Here is a 25236-nt window from a genome sequence, read left to right as displayed (position 1 = left end):
CTCAATTTTTTTTTTTATTTTTATTTATTAATATTAAAGAAATAAAACTCTATCTAATCTAACACTCTTGGATTTCTATTATTTCAATACACATAATTTAAAAGTTGAGAGACAAAACGTCTCATAACTATAATATATAAATACGATTGGTGTATAAACGTATCTGATACACCGATACGTTAATTTTGAAAATAATAAATTACGACACGTCATTTATATATATATATATATATATATATATATATATATATATATTGAAAAGTATATAATTTTCTTAAAAAATATGAAAAATATATGATTATTTTTATGTGAATTAAAATTAAAATTAAATGTATTAAATATTCTTTAATATAAAAATTTTAAATTATTATCATCATAAAGGTTTATTTAATTTTTAATTTTCACAACTTTTTATAAATGTTTTTTAGTTGACATCAATTTTAAATATAATAAATTATTTAAAATAGAAGAAGGTCAATGCAATTATTTAAAACATAAAGCCAAGGAGTGTTCATTCAAAAATGTGTTTTATTAAAATAAAAGAAATTAGTATCTATTTTATATTTATAGAGAACTGTTTGTCTGATCGGAAGAAAAATAAGTGTAATTTTTGCTTGATATTAAAAATATTTAAAAATTTTAAAAATGACATTTTACAATAATAAAGACACACACGAGTAAGAGAGAAAGATAAAAAAAGAAAGAGAGAACACTGGTATTTATATGGGCTTTATTGTGCTAGATCCGGCATTCCCTTGTGGGCCTTTGGGCCATCACTGCGATCGGGCCCAATGGAGTCCATGAAAGAAAAACCCTAGTCACCTTCTTCCCATTCGTTCGCATATTAGTCTAATTTCCTTTACTCTGCCGCTGCAAAAGCACTACTCTCTGCGCGGGATTCCACACCATTCTTTTAATCTCTGGTTTCCTTATTCAGCACACTGTTTCATTCTAAAAGCAATTTTGAACATAAAAAACAGCGCCTTGCGAAAACGCGCGTTTCAATGGCGGGAGGGAAAGCGAAGAAGGAGAAGGCGAAGGCGCAGCAGCACATGCCGTACCAGGGAGGAATCTCCTTCCACAAATCGAAGGGGCAGCACATTCTCAAGAACCCCTTGCTCGTCGACTCTATCGTGCAAAAATCCGGCGTCAAACCCACCGACGTCGTCCTCGAGATCGGTCCCGGTACCGGAAACCTCACCAAGAAGCTTCTAGAAGTAGCGAAGAAAGTCATCGCCGTCGAGATCGATCCACGTATGGTTCTCGAGCTCCAGCGACGGTTCCAGGGCACTCCTCACTCCAATCGCCTCACGGTATGAAAACAAAATACAAAATTTAACTTTCTCTGTTTCAGTTTTTACTCACTCTTGTTTTCAGGAAAATTAATTCCACTCTGAATTCTCAAATTTTCAGTCAAATATGGTCAACAATTCAAAATATTTGATTCTGTAAAAATAGAAAATAACCAGAAACTTAGGTTTTCAACTTATATTTCATGTCCTTATTTCAATGAGTTATGAATTAAGTGCATCGTGCATGATGACCACAGAGACTATGCTTGGAAGAACTTATTTACAACTTATTTTATCTTTATAACATGGATACTTGTGTAAGTCTTTGGAAAAGGTTGTTTACAATTTACAACATGGGTGCTATGTTTTAATTTATTTTTTTCATGGTTATAGGTTATCCAAGGTGATGTGCTGAAAACCGATCTTCCCTATTTTGACATATGTGTTGCAAACATTCCCTACCAAATATCTTCTCCTCTCACATTCAAGTTACTCAATCACCAGCCTGTATTTAGGGCTGCAATCATAATGTTCCAGAGAGAATTTGCCATGAGACTAGTTGCTCAGCCTGGTGACAAACTATATTGTCGTCTTACGGTGAACACTCAACTCCATGCTCGAGTCTTCCACCTCCTCAAAGTTGGAAGAAACAACTTCAGGCCCCCTCCCAAGGTTGATTCCTCTGTAGTGCGAATTGAGCCAAGGAGACCCCGTATCGAAGTAAAGCAGAAGGAATGGGAGGGGTTTTTGCGAATTTGTTTCAACAGGAAGAACAAAACACTTGGTTCGATATTTAGGCAGAAGAGTGTGATCTCCTTGCTTGAAAAGAACTACAGAACTGTTCGGGCGCTGCAAATTGGGCAAGAAGATTCATTGAAGGAAACAGACACCAAAATGGACTTTGCTAGTTTTGGTGATGATCAAGGTATGGAGATGGATGATGAGGGAGCAGATGATGATGAAATGGAAGTTGAGGATGGGGAACCTGATGAGGTGCAATCCGAATTCAAGGACAAGGTTTTGGGGGTTCTAAAAGAGGGAGATTTTGAAGAAAAGAGGTCGTCCAAGCTCACGTTGCAGGAATTCCTATACCTGCTTTCTCTTTTTAACAAAGCTGGCATACACTTCTCCTAATTTCAGATGGTCAATTTTCTTGATAGCTTCTTCAGTTTTAAATCTACAATATTTTTTTCTTATTAGTCTTATCATTAGGCTCACACTTTTCAAGGAAACAGTGCTATGGAAGAAACTTTTCTTAAGCATTGTATTTTGTTGAGATCCTTCGTGGATGTGTACTACTCCATATAATCTATTGTGTCATACAGATTATTTTTTTGGCAAATATTCTCGTTTTCTCTTTTTGATGCAACCTGATTGGGAAGCTAAATTTTCAAGATACCCGCATATATGGCTGCAATGGCTATGCAAGACTATAGCTAGCTCTTGGTTCTTTCAGGATGAATAGCATCATCACTGATTATGACTATATTAGAAACAAGCCCTTAGCAGTTCAATTCAATGACATTTCTTTTTGGAGTAGTGGTTCATCTCTGTCATGACAAAATGACAAGCTATTTTATCAACTTCTAGTTGAATAGTGTTTAATAATGCAGATGTTTGGATGTAATTAATTTTGATCAACGTATAATGTAGGAGCTCTCTTTTTAATATATTCATTAGTCATGTATAATCACATCATTATTAGATGACTTTATCATGAGTAGTTTGGTATTTGAAGAGTATTTTTTTATTGCATGATTCCAGGATAGTCTCAAGAACTACTATACTATACTAGCCTGTTTGGGGGAGTTTTCCAGCTTTTGAAAAGAGGATTTGGATCCTCTCCAGCCATTCCTTTCTGTAGCTCTTTCTTACCACTTGAATTTCAGCCACAGCAACTATTACATTTGTCATGCGAATGGAGTTTTTTGTTTTTTTCATGATTATATATATATATATATATATATATATATATATATATATATAGTGTTGTTATTTATGAATTTTTCTTATCATCTTACCCCCCACCCCCTTATATTTTCACCTTAATCTACACAAAAATGGTGTATTAATGTGTCAAAAATGTTTTGACAAGGAAAAATTTGTTGTTTTTTGCATCAGGCAAAAGTTATATACTAGTCATAAGCTTTCTTTTGAGAGAAAAGTTTACAGACATGAATCATTCCTTCTTAAGATTTATTTTATATAAAAGCAACATATTTAAACTTGGGTTTACAAAATGTTCACTAAACTACAATAATATTGAAAGTAATTGATAAGTCAACCTTACGTTAGATGTGAATGTTCTACGTTTACGTCATGGTACGACGATAACTAGAAGCTCGATATATACATATATCTGTCTTTTGTCATTTCCACCCTTATAAATCTATACTGTTATCTAAAATGGATATACCTTTTGATAATTTTTTTTTGTCATTTTTTAACTAAACAATTTATCTTTTAATAATTAAAAAAAACATTTCTATTCAATAAAGTAAATCATTGAATAACCTACCTCTTCTACACAATAACTACATAACTTCTTTTTCTTAAAAATAACCACCGTATATTGTTTTAATGGTATGTTTACAAAATTATGTATATTTAAACTATTTTTTTTAATTCTTACAAAATTATATATTTTTAAAAGTTTATTATACTTACAAAATGCTGATATCTTTTAATTATATTTTTTATTTTTTATTATAACAGAAAATAATGTATTTTCAGTCAGCAATACAAAATGTAGGCCATCAATAGATGGGCTGAAAATTCACTGAGCATATAAATAAATATCTAAAGAAATGAATCTTTAAGTCTGAATGTTTGACAGATTAAAACAACTTGCCCATGCAAATCACTTGTGCACAAACATGATGGCATTGATTCATGTGCATGGAAATCTCTCTCACCACTGCCTAATGTTTTCTTGCAGTTTTAAGTTTTGATAATAGCAGTAGCCATTGCAACTTTCATTCATCATTACATTCATATGGTTGCATGGAAGAAGGATTGGAATTCTGAGTTTAAAATGGTAACTGTCATGAAGAAATAATTGTGACAACCACAACTTGCGTGGTTCTGCAATGTGCAATGACCCTTTTGCTTTTCTTTCTCGTATTGGTTTTGATTGCTACATTCTCTTCTTTTTCTGTCTCTTCATATCACTGGCTTTCAAAACCTCTTCTTGGAGATGATGATGGAAGGATCTATGCTTGTTCTCACAGCAACTTTTTTGCATTTGAAAGCAACGGAACCATTGCATGGACCTTGCATTTGGACTACAAATGCAACCTTGGTACTGCCCCAGTTCGTGGAGGTCATGGCAAGGTCATCTAAATTCATCAGTTTCATTAATTATTTCATGTTGTTGCATTGCTTTGAATTTACATTTATCATTCTTTTCACGTATAAATGTCTATTGGAAAATTGAGAACTCTCTTGATTTCTGCACTACTAGGGTATATATTACACTTTGTGAGTGAATAAAAGTGAAGTGATACAATCTTTTACTTGCTAGTATATATACTATTTACTCAAATAAAATGATGAAAAACTGATGAGTATCATTGAAAAACTGACACCATCTTAGTTCTTTCTCAGGTTTTGTGAGAATTCTCACTGTATTGAAACTGAGAAAAGAGTATTACAGAAAGAGAAAAAACAGAACTTATATAAAACTCTGTAAAACAGAAAAAACTGATACAAAAACAAACACGTAACTGCTATATATAACAACAATATAAAGGCCATTATTGATCAATGTAAGCCTTCATGCTTGATGGGAGAAAGGGAAAGCTTTTGTTTGTGGTGGGGTGATGGTGATTGATTGTTGATTTTTGCAAGGCAAATGCAGGTATATTTGATAGCTGATAACAGAATATTGGTGATTAAATATGGAAGCATTGTAGCTTTTGAGGCAGAAGCAGAAGTTTTCTTTGGTCCAAGACCAGGTGAACCAGCCGAGGCTGAGATTATTGGTCTCTCAGTGAGCACATCAGGTTCAACTGTTTACATCAATGTCAAGAATAGAGGACTCTTTGCATATCACTCACATGGAAGTTTGCTTTGGAGTGTTGGACCTGTGCTTTACCAATTTGGCTACCGTCAAGGATGCAGGAAAAATATTACAGATTGTTACTTTGATTCACCTCCTGTGCTTGATCAATGTGAGGATAGTATATATGTAAGCTTTACTCATCCTTGGTTTATTGTAATGCATACTTATTCTCTACTTTGAGTTTAGCAGTGACATTGGATTCAGTCAAATCTGGATCCATTTTTTACATTGAAACTGAAGCTAATTTGACTAGCTGCTGCTTTTACATATGAGCTTTGAATCTAAGACTGCAACAGTCAAACCAAAACAATAGTTTTTGCCACAGTTATGATGTTGATGACTCTCGAAACTTTTGTATGTATTGGTTATATGTAGTCTCGGGGAATGATGAAAGGGTGGAAGTTATTGTTCCTTATTTATTAATAGTTATTGAAAACTGTTGTATTAAACCGTTTTCATAAACTAAATTTTAGACAGTCAGAGTGAGAGAAGAAGATTGAAAAGGAAGAATATGAACAACAGAAAATTGGAAGTAGAAAACCAAAACAATTTAAAAGATGACTATCTTTCATTTTCTTTTAAAAATTGAAAAACAGGTACTACTTTTGACAAATGTTTTTGAAAAGTACATATATCAAACTACCTTTGGTTCATTTCTAAAAACTTAAATCAGTTTCCAAAAGTTGAAACAAAAGAGCCCTTTAGTGCTGTCATAGTGTGTGAGGTGTGTACTTTTATCATGCTGAGAAATGTTCATTTCCCAGGATTGATATGACTTCTTTGAAAGTATATTTGTTTCTTGCACTTGCAGATCTCAAACACAGAAGGTGAACTCTATTGTTTGTCGATTCGAAGTCGTTACTTTAGATGGATTCAGGATTTCAGTTCACTAGACAAAAATTTCACTACGACTCCTGGAAACAATGGTCATCTGTATGTAACAGTTCCAACCAAGACTCTTGTTCTGGCTCTAGATGTCTTTTCAGGTAATGTTTTGTGGCAGAGAAGTATAGGGCCATTAAGCAAAGTTGACTCTGCTCCTATAGTGGACTCTAATGGTAAGTCTTTTGCTGTTGGATTATTTGAAGCCTTACCCTAGAAAATAAAACTTCATTAATTTAAACCTTTATATGGGGTCTCCCGATTAGTAAATGCATGATCAATGTAATAATATATGTGTTGCAATTAAACTGTTTATGGTTATGCATTGAAAGTGTAAAACAGTTTAGGATTTAAAGTTAACAAATATGTAGTGGTTTTGATATTGCATGACATTATAAAACCGTTTTATGGTGTCACTGAATAACCATTAAACTCTTTCTTTGTATGAAGCTATAATGTTTCTTATGATTAATTTTCTTCTTTCCGAGTAACCTTTTCTTTCCTAGTTCTCTTTTTACAATAACCCTCCTTGTGAGGCAATACGTGCAATGGAACTGCATGAAAGATCTACCCTTATCACCTTTACATGCAAAAATTGATATCTAACTTGGAATTTTTTATATATTCATACTGCCTCATGCTTTTTCTTTTTTCCCAGTTACCTTTTCTTTCCTAGTTCTCACTCCTTTCACAATAATTCTTCTGTGAGGAACTATGTGCAATGGAACTGCATGAGGGATCTACCTTTATCACCTTTACATGCAAAAAATGTATATCTAAGTTAGAATTTTATATATATGCATACTGTCTCATACTTGCCCCCATTATTTAAAGTGTTTAAACTTCTGCATTAATCTGAAAAATCAGTACAACCAAGAGAAATGCTATCAACAGATTCAGAAACATAGTCTTTTCTGACTTGATGTAACAGGATGGATATCTATTGGTTCATTGGATGGATTTCTGTACTCATTTTCTCCAAATGGGGTTCTCAAGAAATTCTCAAGAATGAATGCAGAGAACTCTATGATTCAAGTTGGACCTTTTCTTGATTGCTCTGGATTTGCAGTGTACAGTTCACAGATAGAGATGGAAGGAAAAGCTAGCCACACAAGTGGTGAATACACTCTTGTTTCAGCAATTCGACCAAAAGGGGCATTATTCACTATGTTGGTTCCTGCCACAGGATCAATCTATTGGTCTGAAAGATATCCTGGTACATATTTTTCACTTCTCATTCTTCATAACACTTGGCATTAAAAATTAAGTTTCCATAGCAGCAAAAAATTAACTATTTTTCTGTGCGGTTGATTCAATCAGGTCATGTTTCTCCCTTATTTTCTGAGAGTGATCTAAGTCATTTTGTCATGAATGAGGAGACTGTTCTTGCCTTCCTTGCTGCCTCAAGTAAGAGTGCTCTCTCTTATATAATCATTTTTTTTTCTTTGATTGTATTGAATAATGAAATGATAGCCAACTTAAAACTCATCAATATGGTGAACATGGATCAATCATGAAAAATTTGTTAATGCTGGATGAGATTGAATAAGGGTACTAAATAAATTTTTCCACTTCATTAAGGTTGCTGCTATAAAAGCAACAGATGAGAAATTGAACACTTTCTACAGAATGTTGATCATAGTACAAATTGGATAGCTAAAATTTCCATGGAGTATTTACCTTAGGGAATTTTATTTTTTATATGAAGTAGCTTGTTTGAATGAACTACTAATGGATGTATCCTAATGTTCACAGCAGAGATTGGCACCCCATTGCAATGCCGAACTATAGGTACAGATCTTCCTTATCTGTTCTTCACCTACCTTCAGATAAATATCCAATTTTCTTCATGAGTGGTCAATTTAATTATCACTTTATTCTTTAGATTGAACAAAATACAAAAAAAAGTCGTTAAACATGTTAATATTATCATTTAAATCTCATTGACACATATAACTTTGGATTAAAGTGAGTAACAGACTGCATTTTTTGTATTTCAGAGGACTAAAGTAACAATAAATCACAATTTCAGAAACTAAATTGTTCATATGCCACTTTATCCATTGCAATGCTTGTGAATCTTCCATACAATTGTTTCATCACATTATCAATCATTTAAATGACATCTATTACTTATTACTCATGAAAATAATGTTAGGCAGTTTCTTTTTTCTGTATGTAAGTATTCCCTGGCTGTATCATTTGAGTGCCACACAATTGTTTTTATAAAGTAAATGTTGGAGTGCTAGTAATAAACCACAACATTGATTTTGATAAAAAAAAGAAAATCAATTTCTTTTCTCAATGTTCATTAAAAATAAAATAAAAACAGCATACAAAGCTGAATGTTGTTGCTGTTTTCTCAACATTGCTTCTGTATGTGAAAAATTGAGGATTTTGCCCTAGTTGAATTTTTTGGAAAAATCAGACATGAATCCTCAAATGCTGATTTAATGTAAAACATGAGCTTTTCTAATATAAATGTAAAACATGAGCTTTTCTAATATATCAGGAAGACAACACATCAAGGAAATTTAATAGAACAAGTAGGTTCTCTTTTTGCATATAAATAGGGCCATAGTATCAACTTTTTTAAGTTGTTACACAAAAAGTGTTTTGGTTGAGTGTTTCTAAAAAGGCAAAACTACAGTATCTTGTTTTTAGTTTAGTGTGTAACAAAGTACAACTTCAGATTTCTTTCAGTAAAAGGTGATAACAATTTCTGTTCATGTAATGTCTCTCATAACTTCACAGGTCAGAAGCTTGCATCAAGCTGCTCTCAAGAAAGAACCAAGCTTGTCAGCATATACACAGGTAATGTGCAACTTTGTAAATTAAGAGAATGTGGCATCATTTCCGGAATTAAGCTTAGTTTTAAGTTTTTTTTTTTTTTTTTGCAGGCAACGAAAGAGCCATATTATTGTTTCTGTTCTTTGAGTCTGCTCTCATGTTGGTACTAATTGGACTTGTAAGATTCTGCTGCACATTTTGGGCAAAAAAGAAGCTCAAAGACCAAGGCCTTGGAAGCTTCCTTGACAAGAGAGTTAGTCTGAAATTGTGTTGTTTGTTCTTGTTTTTCTTCCTTTTCCCTTTGTTCTTTTGTCTCTTACAACAGCTATTTTTCTTAAACAAATAGCCTGGTTTGATTGGTCTAACTAGTTCAACACCCATGTAGAAAACAGTTTGAACTAGTATTATCATTTTTGCTAATAAAACATACAATTTAGGCATGAATTTAATATACATTGAACTTTTTATAGTTTATATCATTTTATTACTTAAGAAATAATAAGCTTAAATGCTTCTTATTGAATCATGGTTTAACTACTGTTAAACTTAAACCAGTAAACAGTGAACCAGTACTTTTTCTTATAATAAAGAAGAATGGTACCTTCTACCATAATTCACTTATTGTTATTGTTTGTGTATCTTTTAGTGCTCCCTTCAGCTGAAAAAGAAAGCTTTGGACAAAACAATCACAGAGCTTGAGCAAAAAGCTGTAGAAGAAACAGCAATGAACAGTGAAGTTTTTGAAAAGTTGGGTGACACAGTAAGAGAAAGGGAGTGTATAGAGAGGAAGCTCTCAACCAGTTACAGTTTGGGAAGGGACAGGACTGGTTCACAACCAAAACCTATGCTTCCAGTACATCAAATGGGAAGAAGGAAAAGCTACTCATTTGAAGATGCAAAGCAAAAAAAGGTGACAATGTTGCACACTTTAACTGATACATCTTCTGGTGAAAGCAGCACTGAAGAAGAGACTTCCATGCTTGAAGACATGGTGTCATCAACTGAGGCCAAAGCACAAACACCTGTGGTGCATTTGGATACTTCAAGCAGTGAATAGTTTCATCAGAAAAGGAAAACTAGTTGTCTTGTGTTGTAGTAATATTTGTGATTGTTAAACCATGATCAAAACTAGTGTGTAAACAAAGAAAACAATTATTTAAACAATCAAACCTAGTGTGTAAACAAAAGAAGATAAAAAGTTTCTTTCAAGATTGTATGTTAATTTTCTCTTCAAAAAATATACATGATATACTAAACATCAGTTTAATTATGTCAATACTTTTTATATTCAACTGATTATGTATCCCAAAAATAATGAGTACTATTTTCAATACCTAAAGTCATTTAAATTCTTGAATGAAAATAAAAATAAAATGTTAGAATTGAGTAAAAATCCACTTAAATTCCATTTTGGCCAGATACATTTTCAAAATTGTATTTAAAAGCCCAAAACTAAGAGTTCAACCGTATAAGATGAAATTTCAGCTACAACCTTTTTTTTTCGATTAAATTTTCATCTTGATTCTTCACATTATATTTTAGTAAAAGCCTTATTATTCAGATTATACATTTTGAAATGTCCACACAAGACAAAAGAAAAAAATTGTTCTAAAATACGCAACCAGAATGAAACTTTGGAAAACAAAGGAGAATTATAATTTTTAGGGTTAAGTTTTTGTTCCCTTTACTTTTAGAGAAGTTTAAAATTAATTTTTTTTTTTAATTTTGAATCAATTTAGTCATTCATTTTTTTAAAGACATGGATTTGATCATTTTAATCAAATTTTGTTAAATTTATTTGATATTTGAAGTCCATTTCATAATAGTATTTGATTCAACAGTAAAACAAGAATGTATCAAAAAGTATAAACAACTCAAATACAATCCTCAATTCTGAAATGCGTTTAAAACATCAAATCAATCTAACAAAATTTGATTAAAAAGACTAGATTCACGTATTCTCAAAATTAAAAAACTAAATTAATCCAAAATTTTGCATCAGACTAATTCTAAAATTAACCATAAATTAAGAAAAAAAACATATTTAATTCTAATTTTTTAAACTTAGAACGTCACATAAGAAAAAGCCTATTCCTAAACATGATTTACCCCTAAATGATTCTTCACCATTCTTTACCGCCAGAGTGACCTTCAAATTCTCTCTTCAAACCAATCCCTCAAAACCCACTAATTTGTAGTTCTGTATGAAACAGACAGAACAGCGAAAGGAAAAGGGAGAGCAGTGAGATTGATCAAAAGCAGAACTTCGAAACGCTCAACAACCCACGGAATTGTTTCCCAGGTACGTTCTACTTCCATCTTGATCTAGACACAAACAATTCCAGTGTCGTTTTTTTTGTTGCTTTTTTTTTTCTATCGTCCAACAATGCGAGTGAACTAGGGTTGAAGATGTGGTAACGTTACAGGACCAATGAGTCGAACAATGTTTCAAAAATCTCTACAAACTTTAAGTTTCAGCTATCTTTTCTCCGCTTTCAGGGTCAATTTATGTATGGGATTAGGCGAACACGATGGGTGTTTAGACTAGATTGATTTTGCATTCTGAGAGACTGTATCACAATCATTTGAGAATGAGCTTGCTTTCAAGAGTAAGGCATTATTTACCCCATGGTTTGTATAGACAAACTTTTCAGCCAACAGTAGTGCGGTTTAACTATAGTAACATAAATGCGTTTTCAAGAAATTTTGGTCAGCCTGCAAGGAAAGAGGAGGAGGATGTAGAGGAAGTGGAAATTGACCAAAGAACTCTTCCTGCTGATTTTGATCCTGCTACATTTGATCCCAATGATCATCCAGCTCCTCCATCAGAAAGGATTTTCAGGCTTGTTGATGAAATAGCATCTCTTACAGTAGCTGAAGCCACAGAATTGGGTCTTGTTCTGATGAAGAAAATGGGAGTGAAGGAGATGCCTAATGTGGGATTTATGAAAGCAGGAGCGGGAAATTTGGCTGGAATGGCAGCAAAAGCACCAGCTGCGGTCAAGGAGGAGCAAAAGCCGGAAAAAACTGTGTTTGAATTGAAACTGGAGTCCTACGAAGCGGCTTCCAAAATTAAAATCATCAAGGAGGTCCGGGGCTTTACCGATTTAGGTTTGAAGGAGGCGAAGGATTTGGTGGAGAAAACACCTTCTGTTATAAAGAAAGGTGTTTCAAAAGAAGAAGGGGAGAAGATAATGGAGAAACTCAAAGCTCTTGGTGCAAAAGTTGTTATGGAATGATGTATGTTGTTTCATTTTACTTGTCTGAAATTTAGAAAATTTCATAATGGACCGAGGACACCAGCTAAATTTTGCTGGTGCTGTGCTAATTTTTTAGCATGAACAGGAATTTAATTTTATGCAGCTTTGCAACATTATTCTTCTGTTCCCTCTTAATGGAATAATTGTGTTCCTACTTACGATACTCATTAACATCTTACAAATAAATTAGTGTTCTCTAGACCTTTTCTTGTATCAATTGAATATTGTTGCATATGAAGAAAAGTTAAGGACAAATAGAACACATTCTACTTTGTTGGTAGTACATATAGGCTTTCAAGACTTCTGTTCAAGCAACAGAAATAGAAAACTAACATCCAGTTGAATAACTGAATGCTTTTACATCAATATCTCTAATATGATCTCAGTACCAACTTTTGTTGTTCAATCCCAGGTAGGATATATGAGTAACCTTTATTCTGATTTTAGTTCTTCCATCAGTTTCAACTTCTAGTGTTGAATATTTAATACTTAGGATGTGTTTGAATTCAATGAATTTTGAGGAAAAAAACTTCTCTGATATAACCTTTTTTAAAATACTTTTTTAGAAGCAACTCATTTGGCTTCTAAAAAAGGCATCAGAACGCCTTTTTGTGCAGTTCTTACTTTTCTCCAGGAAACTAAATTTTGTAAACCTTTTTAAAAGGTAAAAATGTTTTGTCCGTAAAATTCATTCAACTGAAAAGGTCCATTAGATGTGTTTGTGATTTGATTATTTCATATTCATTAATCATTGTCTGGATAATATACTGTCACTAGTATGAATGGGTTATTTTGATGAACCGGTTTCATTAGTAAATTTACTGTTTGTCAACTAACTAGATTTTTTTATTTTGGTGTGTGGTAAAGTTGTAACATTTACAGTCCTTTCGTTACAATTTGACAAATTATTGGTGGTATTTTCAAAACTTATTCCAAGGATTAATAAATTAATAATGTTTTTACCTGCATAAGTTTAATTATGCTTTGTTCTTGGTGAGAATTTATGACAGCACTCCTATTGACCTCAATATTTGAGGAAATATAAAATCAGACATTTCAGTTTTATTCATGGGTATGAGTTAATATAAGTAATCAGTATCTTTCACAATTACAACGTCCTTTGAAATTTTGTTCATCCATCATATTTAAAAAATTGTACTTAGAATTCCTTGTTCGCCTCAGTGGAAGGCTATTGTTTCTGTTAATTTCTTATGTTAAAAAGTTATTAATTGGGATTATCTTGTTTGTATATTTTCCCCCTCATGCCATTCAAATTATTTTCAATTTTTTCTTTCTTATTAACCAGTTTCCTTCAGCTTGTGATTGTGTTATTCAATGACTTCGAAATGACGGTTCAGAAGTCAAGCAAAGAAACTTAGATTTTTTAAGAAGTTTTTCTTGTTATTTTGTTAGCTTAAAGGGTAATCTTTTCCCCAGATGAAGTCAGTTTACTGTCAGTATGTTCCTATATTGTGTATTCATTTTGCAGATGTGGATATTAACTGTGGTTATGCAGATTTGTCAAATGGAGGTGCACAAAGGTCAGTTTTTTCTTTTTTTTCTTCTTTAATTTAAACAATGCACGAATAAATGTATCTGCCTTGTTTCATCTATTCCTTGTGCTACATCTGCTAGAAATTCTATCAACATGATGGTAGTTGAGAAAGGAAATATGGTGAAGGAGCCAATATACTCTTTAAAACATTGCAGGATTGGAGCGTAAGCTTTATAGGTTATTGAGAGTTTTTCATATCATCTGAGATGAAATGTTTACTTTACACCCTGCATTGACACCACCAGTTCTCTGCTACTATTTGTTGAGCCATTTGGGAGATGTGATTATTAGAGGAATTTGAGGTGTGTTACAAGGACGTGTATATTCTGCACCTCAGTTCTCCTTTATGCTTAAATAGGCATCTGAAATACCGATTCAAATGCACTCTGCAAAGACTGAAGTACTGCATTAAAATATTTGTGACCGAAATGGCATTCAAATGCAAAGATACCTTTTGCCAAAGGAAAGTTTAGGAAGAAGCTATCATGTCATAGTAGTGATCATTGCTTTCTTATGTCATAGTCGTGATTGTATTTCAAATTTGTATATATATTAAATTATGGGGACATGTGGAATTTACAAAAGTGAAAAATATAGCTACTATTGAGCTTGGAAGATATGAGATTGAGACATGGTACCTCTCCCCCTTCTCTCCAGAATACAATGACTGTTTGAAGCTGTTCTTTTGTGAGTTTTGCCTCAATTTCATGAAGCACAAAGAACAGCTTCAGAGGCTTATCGTGAGCTGTGACTGAAAAGTCCTTTCACTTTATATTTCTGTTTTGTATTTTCCATCCTTTTGGTGTTTTGAACGAAGAATAAATACTAGCAGATAGCTCTATAAACAAACTAAGGCACTGAAACTATGGGGAAAGTTTGTTCTCCAAAATAATTCCTATTACCAACTTTACAACGATTGTGCAAAAATGGCATAGATTTTAGTGTTGAAGCTTTCTATGGGATTACAAACATTTAGTCATCTTTGAAATTTCTTTCTTTCCACTTATTTGAAAATAAACCTTTTTTTGATTGAAATGAATGTTTAGTTTCTTTTCCACTTGAAAAATGATAAAATAGTATTACATGAAATGGTCTATAAAAATCATCTGCTAGTTTTGTATACCCAATGCAGATCACTTAAGCACCATTTTCACTTCATGCAGAGGAAAGGCGATCTGAAGCATCCCCTGGTGATGAGATATGAAGTGGCACGCTGTCAATGTATGAGGTATACATTTTCAAATTTTATATTTTGGATGAGACAGTTCATAAAACAAATGGACAAGACAAAAAGAAAAAAATTGTTCTAAAATACGCAACCCACAGAAGAAAAACCCCATTCCTAAACATCAGTTAACCACACCCATCCATCAGATTACCCTTTAACTCAACCCAACGAAATAAATAATCAATCTCTCTTAAAAGATGTAAACTTTAGTGTTAATCCCTCAAAAGAATTCAGAATATACTTGGAAATAAATTAGAGTGAAACTTCTCATTTACCAAGTAACTTTTCCCTCACATGATGCTAAGCATACCATTATCCAGTAAATAACAAATCAGCTAATATTATTTATAAATTATCCTTTCACATGATATGACATTTTGTGAATGAATTCTACAAATATCTTATCTCTAGTACAACATCATCAAAGTCACATCCGTCGGCTCTTCACATCAGAAAATAAGATTCTCAGACAAATGCACGAAATAAATGAACCCTAATGCAGTTTTCATCAAGAAAGTGTAAGATCCCTTAAATTAGATGAATCCCACCAACTCCTACAAGCTCCGATAGTCTATCACAGTTACTTCGTCCTCAGGGGCATCCAGATCTTGATAGCTGCACCACCATTTATAGAGAATCAGTAAATGTTTTTCCAGAACAACAAACAAGTAAATGCCCATATCTGTCAAGTGCACAGAGTTATATTATATTGTGACATGGAAATCCTTGCTTGAACTCCCATCAATTTTTCCCAGAACATAGTAGCTAATAAAGAAATATCTTGAGTAATGAGCTTTTCTTACAATGGGATAAATAAATAAAATAAATATGTAACCATTCTAAGATAGTGAACCATTTCTAAGACCTGCAAGGGAATATCTGAGTAAAAAGACAGCATAATAATTACCTTCGCATCCGTCGAGGATCTGGTCTAAAGGATGGAGGGACAGCAATTATAGGCCCTGCTGGTCCACCCATATGAGGACCAGATCGCATCTTCCTTCCTGAGCCATCGTACGACGGTCCTCCTTGCTCCCTTAACATCTGCATTGCAACTTCTGGTGGAGCAGGAACAAAGGGTCCCAAAGGCCTGTAGAATTGAAAAATTATTTAAGCACCAACAAATCCTCAATTAAAAAAAAATAGAGTGGATTGGAATCACAAAATTGGGAAGGGAAACCAACCCAGCACCAGGTACAGGCATCAAAACTGGTGGAGGAGGGGGCATATCTGAGGTAAATGGAGGTACACCAGGCCCTCCGTATTCATACATTGCTTCATCATGGTTGCCCATTTGCCTTTCATTTGATGGGGAACTGTTGTCTCCATTCATTTTGTCATTCCTGTCCTGGTCTCGCCGATTACCACGGTCATCCTTTAATCGGCCCTCCAAACCCCCTAATCTTCGCTTTATAGACCTATCCTTCTACAAGCAGAACAAAAGGGGACTCAGCATTTGAAAATCATTGCTAATACAAAAATATATAAGTCTAATTTCCCACATAGCAGCAAATATTTAGAGAGAAATGCAGAAAACAGTACAGACCACATCTGTAATGATGCTAAAATGCTTCGATACAGAAAAACAACCACCAAAACCGGGACCTCAAAACGTTTCTATAACATTCTTTAATGGACAATAAAGATAGAGTAATATTATTCTTCAAGGTATACAAGTGCATGGTAAACAAAATAACTAGACTACCTGAGGTTGCTGCATGACAGGTGTTCCACCAGGAGCATCAGGATCACTACAATGGGAGAAAGAGCACAGTAAGTGTGTCCGCCGACACCAGCAATGCTAACCACTAAATAAAAGAAGCCTTAATTAATACTTACTTCATGTAATTTTGAAAATAAAGATCCTCACGTAATTTTGATGTCAGTTCCATTACAAGCTCAGGATGTTTTAGTTTCAAATGTTTGTATACAAATTCAGCCGCATGAAAAAGCTTTGTGCAGCCCTTAGCTCCACAACCATACTTCCACCCATATTTCTCGTCCCTAATTTTTCTAACATATGGATCCAACACATCAGCTGCGGCAGCATCTATCTTCTCCTTGGCAGTCATCAACTCCAATGGATCCTGACCATTCAACCTGTCCTGCCAAAATGAATCAAGTTTGTTCTCCCATTCGGAACCTGATTTACTTGTTTCTTCATGCCCTGTTCCTTCTGGTCTCACGTGTCTAAATCCCTTGGCCTCGTTAATCTCAACCATTCCATAATAATCAATACCATGAATGCGCCAAAGATATGTAATAAGTGTGTCCAAAAGCTCAACACCCTCTAATCCCTTCACAGATGTTAAGCCTCGGATTATTATTATGGGGCCCACAGACCCACTGTGAGACTTGTCATCATTTCTGTTGTGGTCACTAGTACATAAGATGTTATCTTCAATACCCTTCTCCATGTCAAGCTTACGAACAACAGCCTGAGCTTTTAAAATATCTGCTTGTATCCGTCTAGGTTCGGAACTGATAGGGTGAGCCTTTGGTGCAGCTGAGAAATCATTGTCTTTATTAGGTCCCCTACCATGTCTTCTTCGCTTAATGCCACCATCTGTTTCTTCCTCTGAATTAGGTTCACTGACATGCCCTGACTTATTGGACGAAGAGGAATTCAAACCAGGATTTCTGCATTGATTGAAAATTATCATGAAACGAAAACATATTGATCACATGAGTAAGAGCAGTCAAAAGCAGATCGTGCGAAAGAGCAAGAACATACAGGTCTAATGTTCCACTCTGCAAGTCCAGCAAAAAATCTTTGGCAAGTCTTCGAGCATTTTCGTTCCTCCTAAAAGATGATGTGGCAGAGAGGATTAGTAAAAAAGTATTTCAAAATATTAATTTACCATCATCCTATCTAGTAACCACCCAACTCAAAATTCTGTTATATGTTCCATCAACGTAAAGAGGGTGCTTCACTCAGTTTTGCATTAGGAATATCTGCAAAACTCACCTTTCAATTACTGTCAGTAAATTTGTTGGATGATATTTATCTTTTAACCTACACAAAAAAGAATCAAAAAAGGAAAGATCAGATGATTGCACGTAATTGAAGCAGGATGATAACCCAGGAATCAAAATAAAAATCTTAGAAGTGGACCAAGAAAATCCATACCACTCCTCATCCTTATGAGCATTAAAATAAGCTCTTTTTTGAGTAGAAATATACTCTGATTTGTATTCTTGATACCTAGGAAAATAAATTAAGTATATAATTAGTCAACAAGAATCCAATAAGTTATTTTGTGAGCTTATGTGCAATGAAAAGGATATCATATTCCAACACTTACCTACGCTCAGCTTCAGCTGGCAGTACATCATCTTCAAGCTCCTGAATGAATTGTTTATAGGACATCAACCCCTCTCTGAAATAATTGAAAACATCTAAACTGTAAACAGACTTTCCCATGAATAGTAACATAATCAACAATTCAAATAGAAACTGGTATAAATACAGCTAGAAAAAAAAATAGAATTTCAATAAATAATAAATTTAATTTTACTTTCTCTATTTACTGATAAAAACTCAAAGTTGGGAGATACAATTAGGTATATAAATTTTGAAAAAGTCGAAGCACAGGCACAAAACACAACTTCCCACAAGGTTGGGCCAAAGGCATAGCGGAGAAAATAATACTGGTCAGTACATGTGCTAATATGAGATAAAGTATAGCATACAATTTCCTTTTTTTACCATTTAGTAGCATAATAGCACAACAGGAGACGAGGTTAAAAATAGTACATTTGACTTCACAACAGAGGGTGGAAACAAGGTGAATAAAAGAGATCAGGAAATTCTATTGCATTCTGTGTCAAAATGTAATAAGCACAGAATCAATAAATAGTGGCATGCTGAAACTTCTGTTGATTATAACAAAATGCCATCCTTTCCTACCAAAATAAATGGGTAAGAACTCAATGACATGAGGACAAACAATCAAATGAAACTGAATTGTTTTGCAATTTCAAAAAGTAGACTAAGTTTTAACTCTCTCTCACAAAATTAGCTGGTAAGATGAAATTTGCACTCCAACGCATCTCCTCACACTAAGAACCAGACATATCAAGCATGGAAATAGAATGGGATATTAAACCCAATAACCCTAGTTAGGATAACATTTGATACCATTTTAGAAAATTAAATTTAAACCTAATACAACCTCACAAAATAGGCCTCTAAGGTAAGGTTTGTACTTACTTGGATTATGTTCTTATTTGATCATTGCACATAAGCTCACAAATAAGAACATAATTTATGACAGTTTCAGTATGTCCTATCTAAGGACACAGATGCCCTAATATAGGTGGTAGTAAACAACTCCAAATCAATGAAATAGTATTGAGTATAAATAAAACCAAAAGGTAATGACGGCGTGAAATAGAATATTTTGTAATTTACAAAATCTTAAAGAATATTGTTGGATATGAACTGAATACAAGAAATTAAAGTAAAATGAATGGTTCAAAAATTAAGATTTTGTTGCAAACTTGTTTGACAAACTGCTGTATTTAGAAAAGCACCCCCTCTTTCAGCACTCTTGTACATGGTATACAAAACACGCCAAGATCATGAATTGAATTTTAAGAATCATGATCAATAATAAACAAAGTATATGCAACTAACAAAGGCATATTAAAGAATATATTCATGATTAAAAACTAAATAATACTCTTGGAGCATGAGATACATAAGTTTTGGTCAAATTTATTATAATAGAATGATATTAAAATTTCTAATAAATAGTATTTGTTAAAATTATTATCTATTAAACATAATAAAAATTCTGCAACCAAAATTATTATTTGCAAAACTAAAACAGATTTTACTGTTTTATAATAGTTTTTATTTATGATCAAAAGATATTAAACAGTAATTAAAAAAAAAATATATCATCAAGTAAATGTTTTCTGTTGATACTAAACAGAAAATACTTAAATATCGGCTCAAACTTAAAAGTTAAAGCTGAAGGTCCAAATTTGAAAAATGTTTCATCTTGCAACTGCAACACAAAAGTTACTAGAGTGAAAACATACAGCATAATGTCATTTAAGGTTAGGAAATAGAGTTAGGTTAGTTGAATGCAACTGCAGCCTCTATATATGCAAAATTTAAGCCTGATTCGTAGCAATCACCAAAACCATTCATTCACCAATTTCTATTCTCAACTGCTTAAATTGTATCAAATCATACTTAGTTTCATAATATGGCAAATTGTGTGATATTGATAACCATGGTACTATACTTAAAATCATCCCTTTTTAGTCCCTACACAAACATTGTTTATCTACTTTAGTACTTAACCATACCATTTTTCATATCTTTTATTCTCTAATATCAGTTTAATCCCTACCATTTTTTAATCTAGTATAGGAACATACCATTTTTCCTCTTTTAGTCCCTATACATCATTTAAATTTCTACAGTAAAGACTACACCAAAATGGATTAAAAATGACATGTATGAACTAAAGAAAGATGATTTTAAGTATAAAAACTAAAGGAACAAGTGTGTAGGTAATACAGGAATCAAAGGAGTGATTAAAACATTCTTCAATTTTAAAGCTCTGTAGATTACATCAGGCAGGAGTACCACTGTACTAGATAGGGTACACACATGTATTTTAGTAAAGGTATTCTAAAAGAGAACTTCACATTAAAATCACATTTCAAGATTTCATAAAAAGGGCATATAATTTGAGTATTTCCTTTGTCCACATACAACAATCCCTGACCTCCTATAGAAAATACCTATGAATAATATAATAATTTAATGTTTCTATTAAATTACCAGTAATATACTATGCTTTAATTTATTTTATTATTTTTATCAGTTGATCATATTTTATATACTTTTGTAAAAGAGATGTTGGACTTAAAGTGAGGCCCGAAAATCAAAAATAGAAAGAGATGAGCTAAAAAACGGGCCATTTCTTCCTGCACTCCCATAAAAGCTAATATAACTTTATCTCAAAAATTTATCATTGAATTAATGTTTTATCAAATAAATATATCTACAATATGTTATACATTAATCCACAATTAATATTCTATTGATATCTCTTTCAAACAAAACGTAATATATACTTTTAAAACATAAAAACAAAAATTGTTTGACTATATTCTAATAATTATTCAACTTTGACAAAAATTGATATAATTAAGCCAATATATAGTTATACCCAGTAGTTGGAATAATAAAAATCACATTCTATATAAACTTATTGATGGTTTGAAAGCTGATGTAAACAGTAATTTATGGTAGTATAATTTCATTCCTCCCTCTCTCTTCATACATACATACATACATATATATATATATATATACATATATATATATATATATCCATGTGTGAGTGCGATCAAAACATCCAGAAAATATAATCAACGAAGGAATTTCTTTTTCTTGTTAAGGTTTGGCTACTTTCTTTGATTTTTTTTACTCAGTGATTTTCTTTTAACAATTATCCTGTCTGGACTGATTGTTTGTCTAAATATAGTTTTGCTTATAAAGTTCATGATGAATATAGAAGCACCAGTCCTGGAGAAACCAATCTTCACCAACCATCGAAGAAGACTCGGGGGCTGTTTGAAAGAAGTGGAAAAGGAAAAAGGGAGGGAAACCATACTTATTGTATGATTTCCCCTCTTTACCACTTCTCCCAAAGAGACCCTTAGTGTTCTCAGACAACAATTGTCCCTGTTACTTTCCAGAAATTAACTTGCCATGACAGGATAGCTTCTTCCTAAACTTTCCTTTGTCAAAAGGTATCTTTGCATTTGAATGCCATTTCAGTCACAGATATTTTAATGCAGTACTTCAGTCTTTGCAGAGTGCATTTGAATCAGTATTGCAGAGTGCATTTGAATCAGTATTTCAGATGCCTATATAAGGATAAAGGAGAACTGAGATGCAGAATATGCACATCCTTGTAACACATCTCAAATTCCTCTAATAATCACATCTCCCAAATTGCTCAACAAATAGTACCAGAGAACTGGTGGTGTCAACTCAGGGTGTAAAGTAAACATTTCATCTCAGATGATATGAACTCTCAATAACCTATAAAGCTTACGCTCCAATCCTGCAATGTTTTAAAGAGTATATTGGCTCCTTCACCATATTTCCTTTCTCAACTACCATCATGTTGATAGAATTTCTAGCAGATCTAGCACAAGGAATAGATGTAACAAGGCAGATACATTTATTCGGGATTGTTTAAATTAAAGAAAAAAAACTGACCTTTGTGCACCTCCACTTGACAAATCTGCATAACCACCCACATCTGCAAAACAAATGCACAATACAGGAACATACTGACAGTAAGCTGACTTCATCTGGGGAAAAAACAAAGGAATGTATGTACCTAATAGCATAAAAGTGTTGATCTACAACAAAAATTATCATGTTAAAAATGCGCCAATGTTAGTAGGGCATACAAGAGAAAGAGTATCCTTTAAGCTAACAAAATAACAAGAAAAATCCAAGTTTCTTTGCTTGACATCTGAACAGTCATTTCGAAGTCATTTAATAACACAATCACAAGCACAATGAAAATGCTTGATAAGAAAGAAAAAAATGAAAATAATTTGAATGGCATGAGGGGAAATATACAAACATGATATTCCCAATTAATAACTTTTTATTTAATATAAGAAATTAACAGAAACAATAGCCTTCCACTGAGGCGAACAAGGAATTCTGAGTACAATTTTTTAAATATGATGAATGAACAAAATTTCAAAGGACGTTGTAATTGAGAAAGAGATTGATTACTTATATTGACTCATACCCATGGATAAAACTGAAATGTCTGATATTATATTTCTTCAAATGTTGAGGTCAATAGGAGTGCTGTCATTATGCAGGTAAAAAAGTTATTAATTCATATCAGCATTTTTCACTCGCAGACAGAACAGTTAACTACAATATGTATTGAAGTCATAGAATCTGATAATTTGTTGTCTGACAAACAAATAAATGTAAGCTTCTATAAATGTAAACTTGATAATAGCACAAAAAAGGACACTGAATAAACAGAGCAGCATAGGGTACGTAATGACTTATAGGACAGATATTTATTTTTGTTATAATGGAAGAATTATATATATTTAACATTCTATCTGCACTAACCATGCTGATTCAATATTATAGCTATGGAATAGTCTCCAAAACAGCATACACAATGTCTACATAAAGCATGATATTATCAGTTTAATTCCCATCATAAGCAACACAAACAAATGAAATTGAAGACCATGAAAAAAAAACTATTATATTATGTGTAGTTATTTTTCAGTATGCAAAGTGGGAAAATGTGTTTAAAATAGCTCAATTAGAAAATAAAATTTAAATTTAAATTATAAATGTCATCTACACTATGAAAGAAAATACCCAAGGGGATTAAAAATTAAAAATTATTAACATACCAGACATCCCATTATGATATCCCGCGCCAGATCGATGGGCAAGCCTGCCGTAAGACTTCTCATCTGCATAACCAGTCCTTCCACCCACTCCCCGTTCATAGCCACCAAAATACTCATACCCAAATCTGCTTTAATCACATTCAATAAATTAAGTAAATTAATGAATAAATTATCAGCATAAGGTGTGACACGTAGCCCAGGGTGAAATGAATGTAAAGCAACAAATTCAAATGTGAAAGAAAATATTTCTAATGTATTACCTATAAACAATTTGAAAAATTTCATGACAGCATGAAATCACATCACACAGTCAACATATAACAATTCATTTGAGTATAGTGTGTCCTATAAATATAAACAATTTAAATAATAATAGGATAGCATGAATATATCATCACATCATTCAGTCAACATAAAACCACTCATCTTTGTGTAGTCATGCTACAATGGGTGAAATTTGAAAGAATCATGAAATAGATAAAGTCCAGGGTTCCGCCAAAGGAACCTGAACTCCCTTGTGAATTACAGAGTTCATTTGCCATCCAACTAAATGTCATTGAAGAAAAAACATCTACACTCCATCCATGAGGGTTTCTACTTTAACAGCAACATAAACAATCAATTCAACCAACAGTTTCCACCACAATAAAAATACGACATTTTACCACAAAAACCCCAAAATTCAAATAAACTAGACTAACATACATGACCTTATTCCAATGTTATTTTAGTGTTGGCAGTTTTGAGTTGGACTTACCATGTGCTCAACCCAAACTCCGTCATTATTAATTAAATCTTTTGCTTGTAAATGAAAGGCCTAATTCAAAATATAACAAACCAAAATTCCATCTACTTCAAAAATTAGGGCAAAGCCGGTATCACCTGTCCTCAGGTCCATAACCACGGGGGCTGCCCCTCCGAGACCGCTTATACGGCGGAGGAGAGCGGCGCGATGGCGGCTGTGGAGAGTAGCGGCGGTCGCGGTAGCCGGGGCTGGGGCTACGGCGTCGCTTGAAGTCCCTGTCGCGGTCGTAGTAATCGCGGCTACGGTTGGGGTGACGGTCTAATTCCCGATCGTCGCGGCGGTCCCGGCGGCGTGGGGGAGGGGGGTCATCTTCGGCGGCGGAAGTGGCTGGTGGAGGGGGTGGAGGAGGAGCGGAAGCAGAGGGAGATTGATCGAGAGATTCGGGGGGCATGTTGATGACTTCAGCCATTGCAGAGGGAAGAGGAATCGATGGAGGGTAAAACCTAATCCCAATTGAATTTAAGATTTATGTTTTGTTTTGGGTTAGGTTGCAAAAGAGATTAAGACGAGTGTGGTGTGTTGTTGGGAAAAGAATGTGAAAGATGAAGTGAATTCGTGGTTCACATACAAATCAAAAATTGGATATCAAAAGGGATTTAGGACGAGATAATTAATTAGGGTTTATATATATATATATATATATATATATATATATATATATATATATATATATATTAGGTTGTATTTACAAAAGTTAAAAATATAGCAATGCTTGATTAAACAAAAATGAGATAAATTAATAACTTTAAACTTTAATCATATCAAATGTTTAATGTAAACTAGATAGTAAAGGAGAGATAATACTTTTTATCACAACTATTTGAATAATAATAATAATAATAATAATAATAATAATAATAATAATAATAATAATAATAATAATAATAATAGTTAAATATGTTATTAGTTTATGAAAATT

At 33.1% G+C, this 25236-nt stretch overlaps 4 protein-coding genes across 4 annotated transcripts; 3 read left to right on the top strand and 1 right to left on the bottom strand.

The window, feature by feature from the left end:
* The first annotated feature begins 829 nt into the window (after window positions 1–829).
* Window positions 830–2661, top strand: LOC114181750 (ribosomal RNA small subunit methyltransferase). The gene is made up of 2 exons (XM_028068325.1): window positions 830–1313; window positions 1686–2661. Exons 1-2 carry the CDS (start codon window positions 1005–1007, stop codon window positions 2424–2426), a joined length of 1050 nt encoding a protein of 349 aa, XP_027924126.1. The 5' UTR covers window positions 830–1004; the 3' UTR covers window positions 2427–2661.
* Window positions 2662–4388: 1727 nt separating this feature from the next.
* LOC114181680 (protein GAMETE EXPRESSED 3-like) lies at window positions 4389–10084 on the top strand. Its single transcript, XM_028068203.1, has 9 exons — window positions 4389–4625; window positions 5152–5481; window positions 6029–6079; window positions 6167–6413; window positions 7169–7453; window positions 7558–7644; window positions 8992–9051; window positions 9138–9280; window positions 9674–10084. Exons 1-9 carry the CDS (start codon window positions 4389–4391, stop codon window positions 10082–10084), a joined length of 1851 nt encoding a protein of 616 aa, XP_027924004.1.
* A 1035-nt stretch (window positions 10085–11119) lies between these two features.
* LOC114181855 (50S ribosomal protein L7/L12-like) lies at window positions 11120–12400 on the top strand. The gene is made up of 2 exons (XM_028068467.1): window positions 11120–11329; window positions 11527–12400. Exon 2 carries the CDS (start codon window positions 11619–11621, stop codon window positions 12264–12266), a length of 648 nt encoding a protein of 215 aa, XP_027924268.1. The 5' UTR covers window positions 11120–11329; window positions 11527–11618; the 3' UTR covers window positions 12267–12400.
* Window positions 12401–15382: 2982 nt separating this feature from the next.
* Window positions 15383–24890, bottom strand: LOC114181846 (serrate RNA effector molecule-like). The gene is made up of 12 exons (XM_028068455.1): window positions 24395–24890; window positions 23513–23637; window positions 22326–22368; window positions 18376–18450; window positions 18201–18275; window positions 18039–18086; window positions 17805–17873; window positions 16910–17710; window positions 16776–16821; window positions 16255–16496; window positions 15978–16160; window positions 15383–15685 (listed from the first exon to the last, which is right to left on the bottom strand). Exons 1-12 carry the CDS (start codon window positions 24724–24726, stop codon window positions 15625–15627), a joined length of 2100 nt encoding a protein of 699 aa, XP_027924256.1. The 5' UTR covers window positions 24727–24890; the 3' UTR covers window positions 15383–15624.
* Window positions 24891–25236: the final 346 nt, after the last annotated feature.

The sequence above is a fragment of the Vigna unguiculata genome, chromosome 1 (genome assembly GCF_004118075.2).
Source record: "Vigna unguiculata cultivar IT97K-499-35 chromosome 1, ASM411807v1, whole genome shotgun sequence".
NCBI classification, from domain to species: domain Eukaryota; kingdom Viridiplantae; phylum Streptophyta; class Magnoliopsida; order Fabales; family Fabaceae; genus Vigna; species Vigna unguiculata.
The sequence above is the reverse complement of the archived record's forward strand: the minus strand, read 5'-3'. Positions and strand labels throughout refer to the sequence as shown.

Coding starts and splice junctions, on each gene's coding strand:
- LOC114181750 (XM_028068325.1), top strand. CDS start 1,005: ATGGCGGGAGGGAAAGCGAAGAAGGAGAAGGCGAAGGCGCAGCAGCAC. Junction 1,314..1,685: donor CTCACTCCAATCGCCTCACG/GTATGAAAACAA, acceptor TCATGGTTATAG/GTTATCCAAGGTGATGTGCT.
- LOC114181680 (XM_028068203.1), top strand. CDS start 4,389: ATGACCCTTTTGCTTTTCTTTCTCGTATTGGTTTTGATTGCTACATTC. Junction 5,482..6,028: donor AATGTGAGGATAGTATATAT/GTAAGCTTTACT, acceptor AACTTAAATCAG/TTTCCAAAAGTTGAAACAAA. Junction 7,645..8,991: donor TGCCTTCCTTGCTGCCTCAA/GTAAGAGTGCTC, acceptor ATAACTTCACAG/GTCAGAAGCTTGCATCAAGC.
- LOC114181855 (XM_028068467.1), top strand. CDS start 11,619: ATGAGCTTGCTTTCAAGAGTAAGGCATTATTTACCCCATGGTTTGTAT.
- LOC114181846 (XM_028068455.1), bottom strand. CDS start 24,726: ATGGCTGAAGTCATCAACATGCCCCCCGAATCTCTCGATCAATCTCCC. Junction 18,276..18,375: donor CCAGCTGAAGCTGAGCGTAG/GTAAGTGTTGGA, acceptor TTATTTTCCTAG/GTATCAAGAATACAAATCAG. Junction 15,686..15,977: donor GATCCTCGACGGATGCGAAG/GTAATTATTATG, acceptor ATGGTGGTGCAG/CTATCAAGATCTGGATGCCC.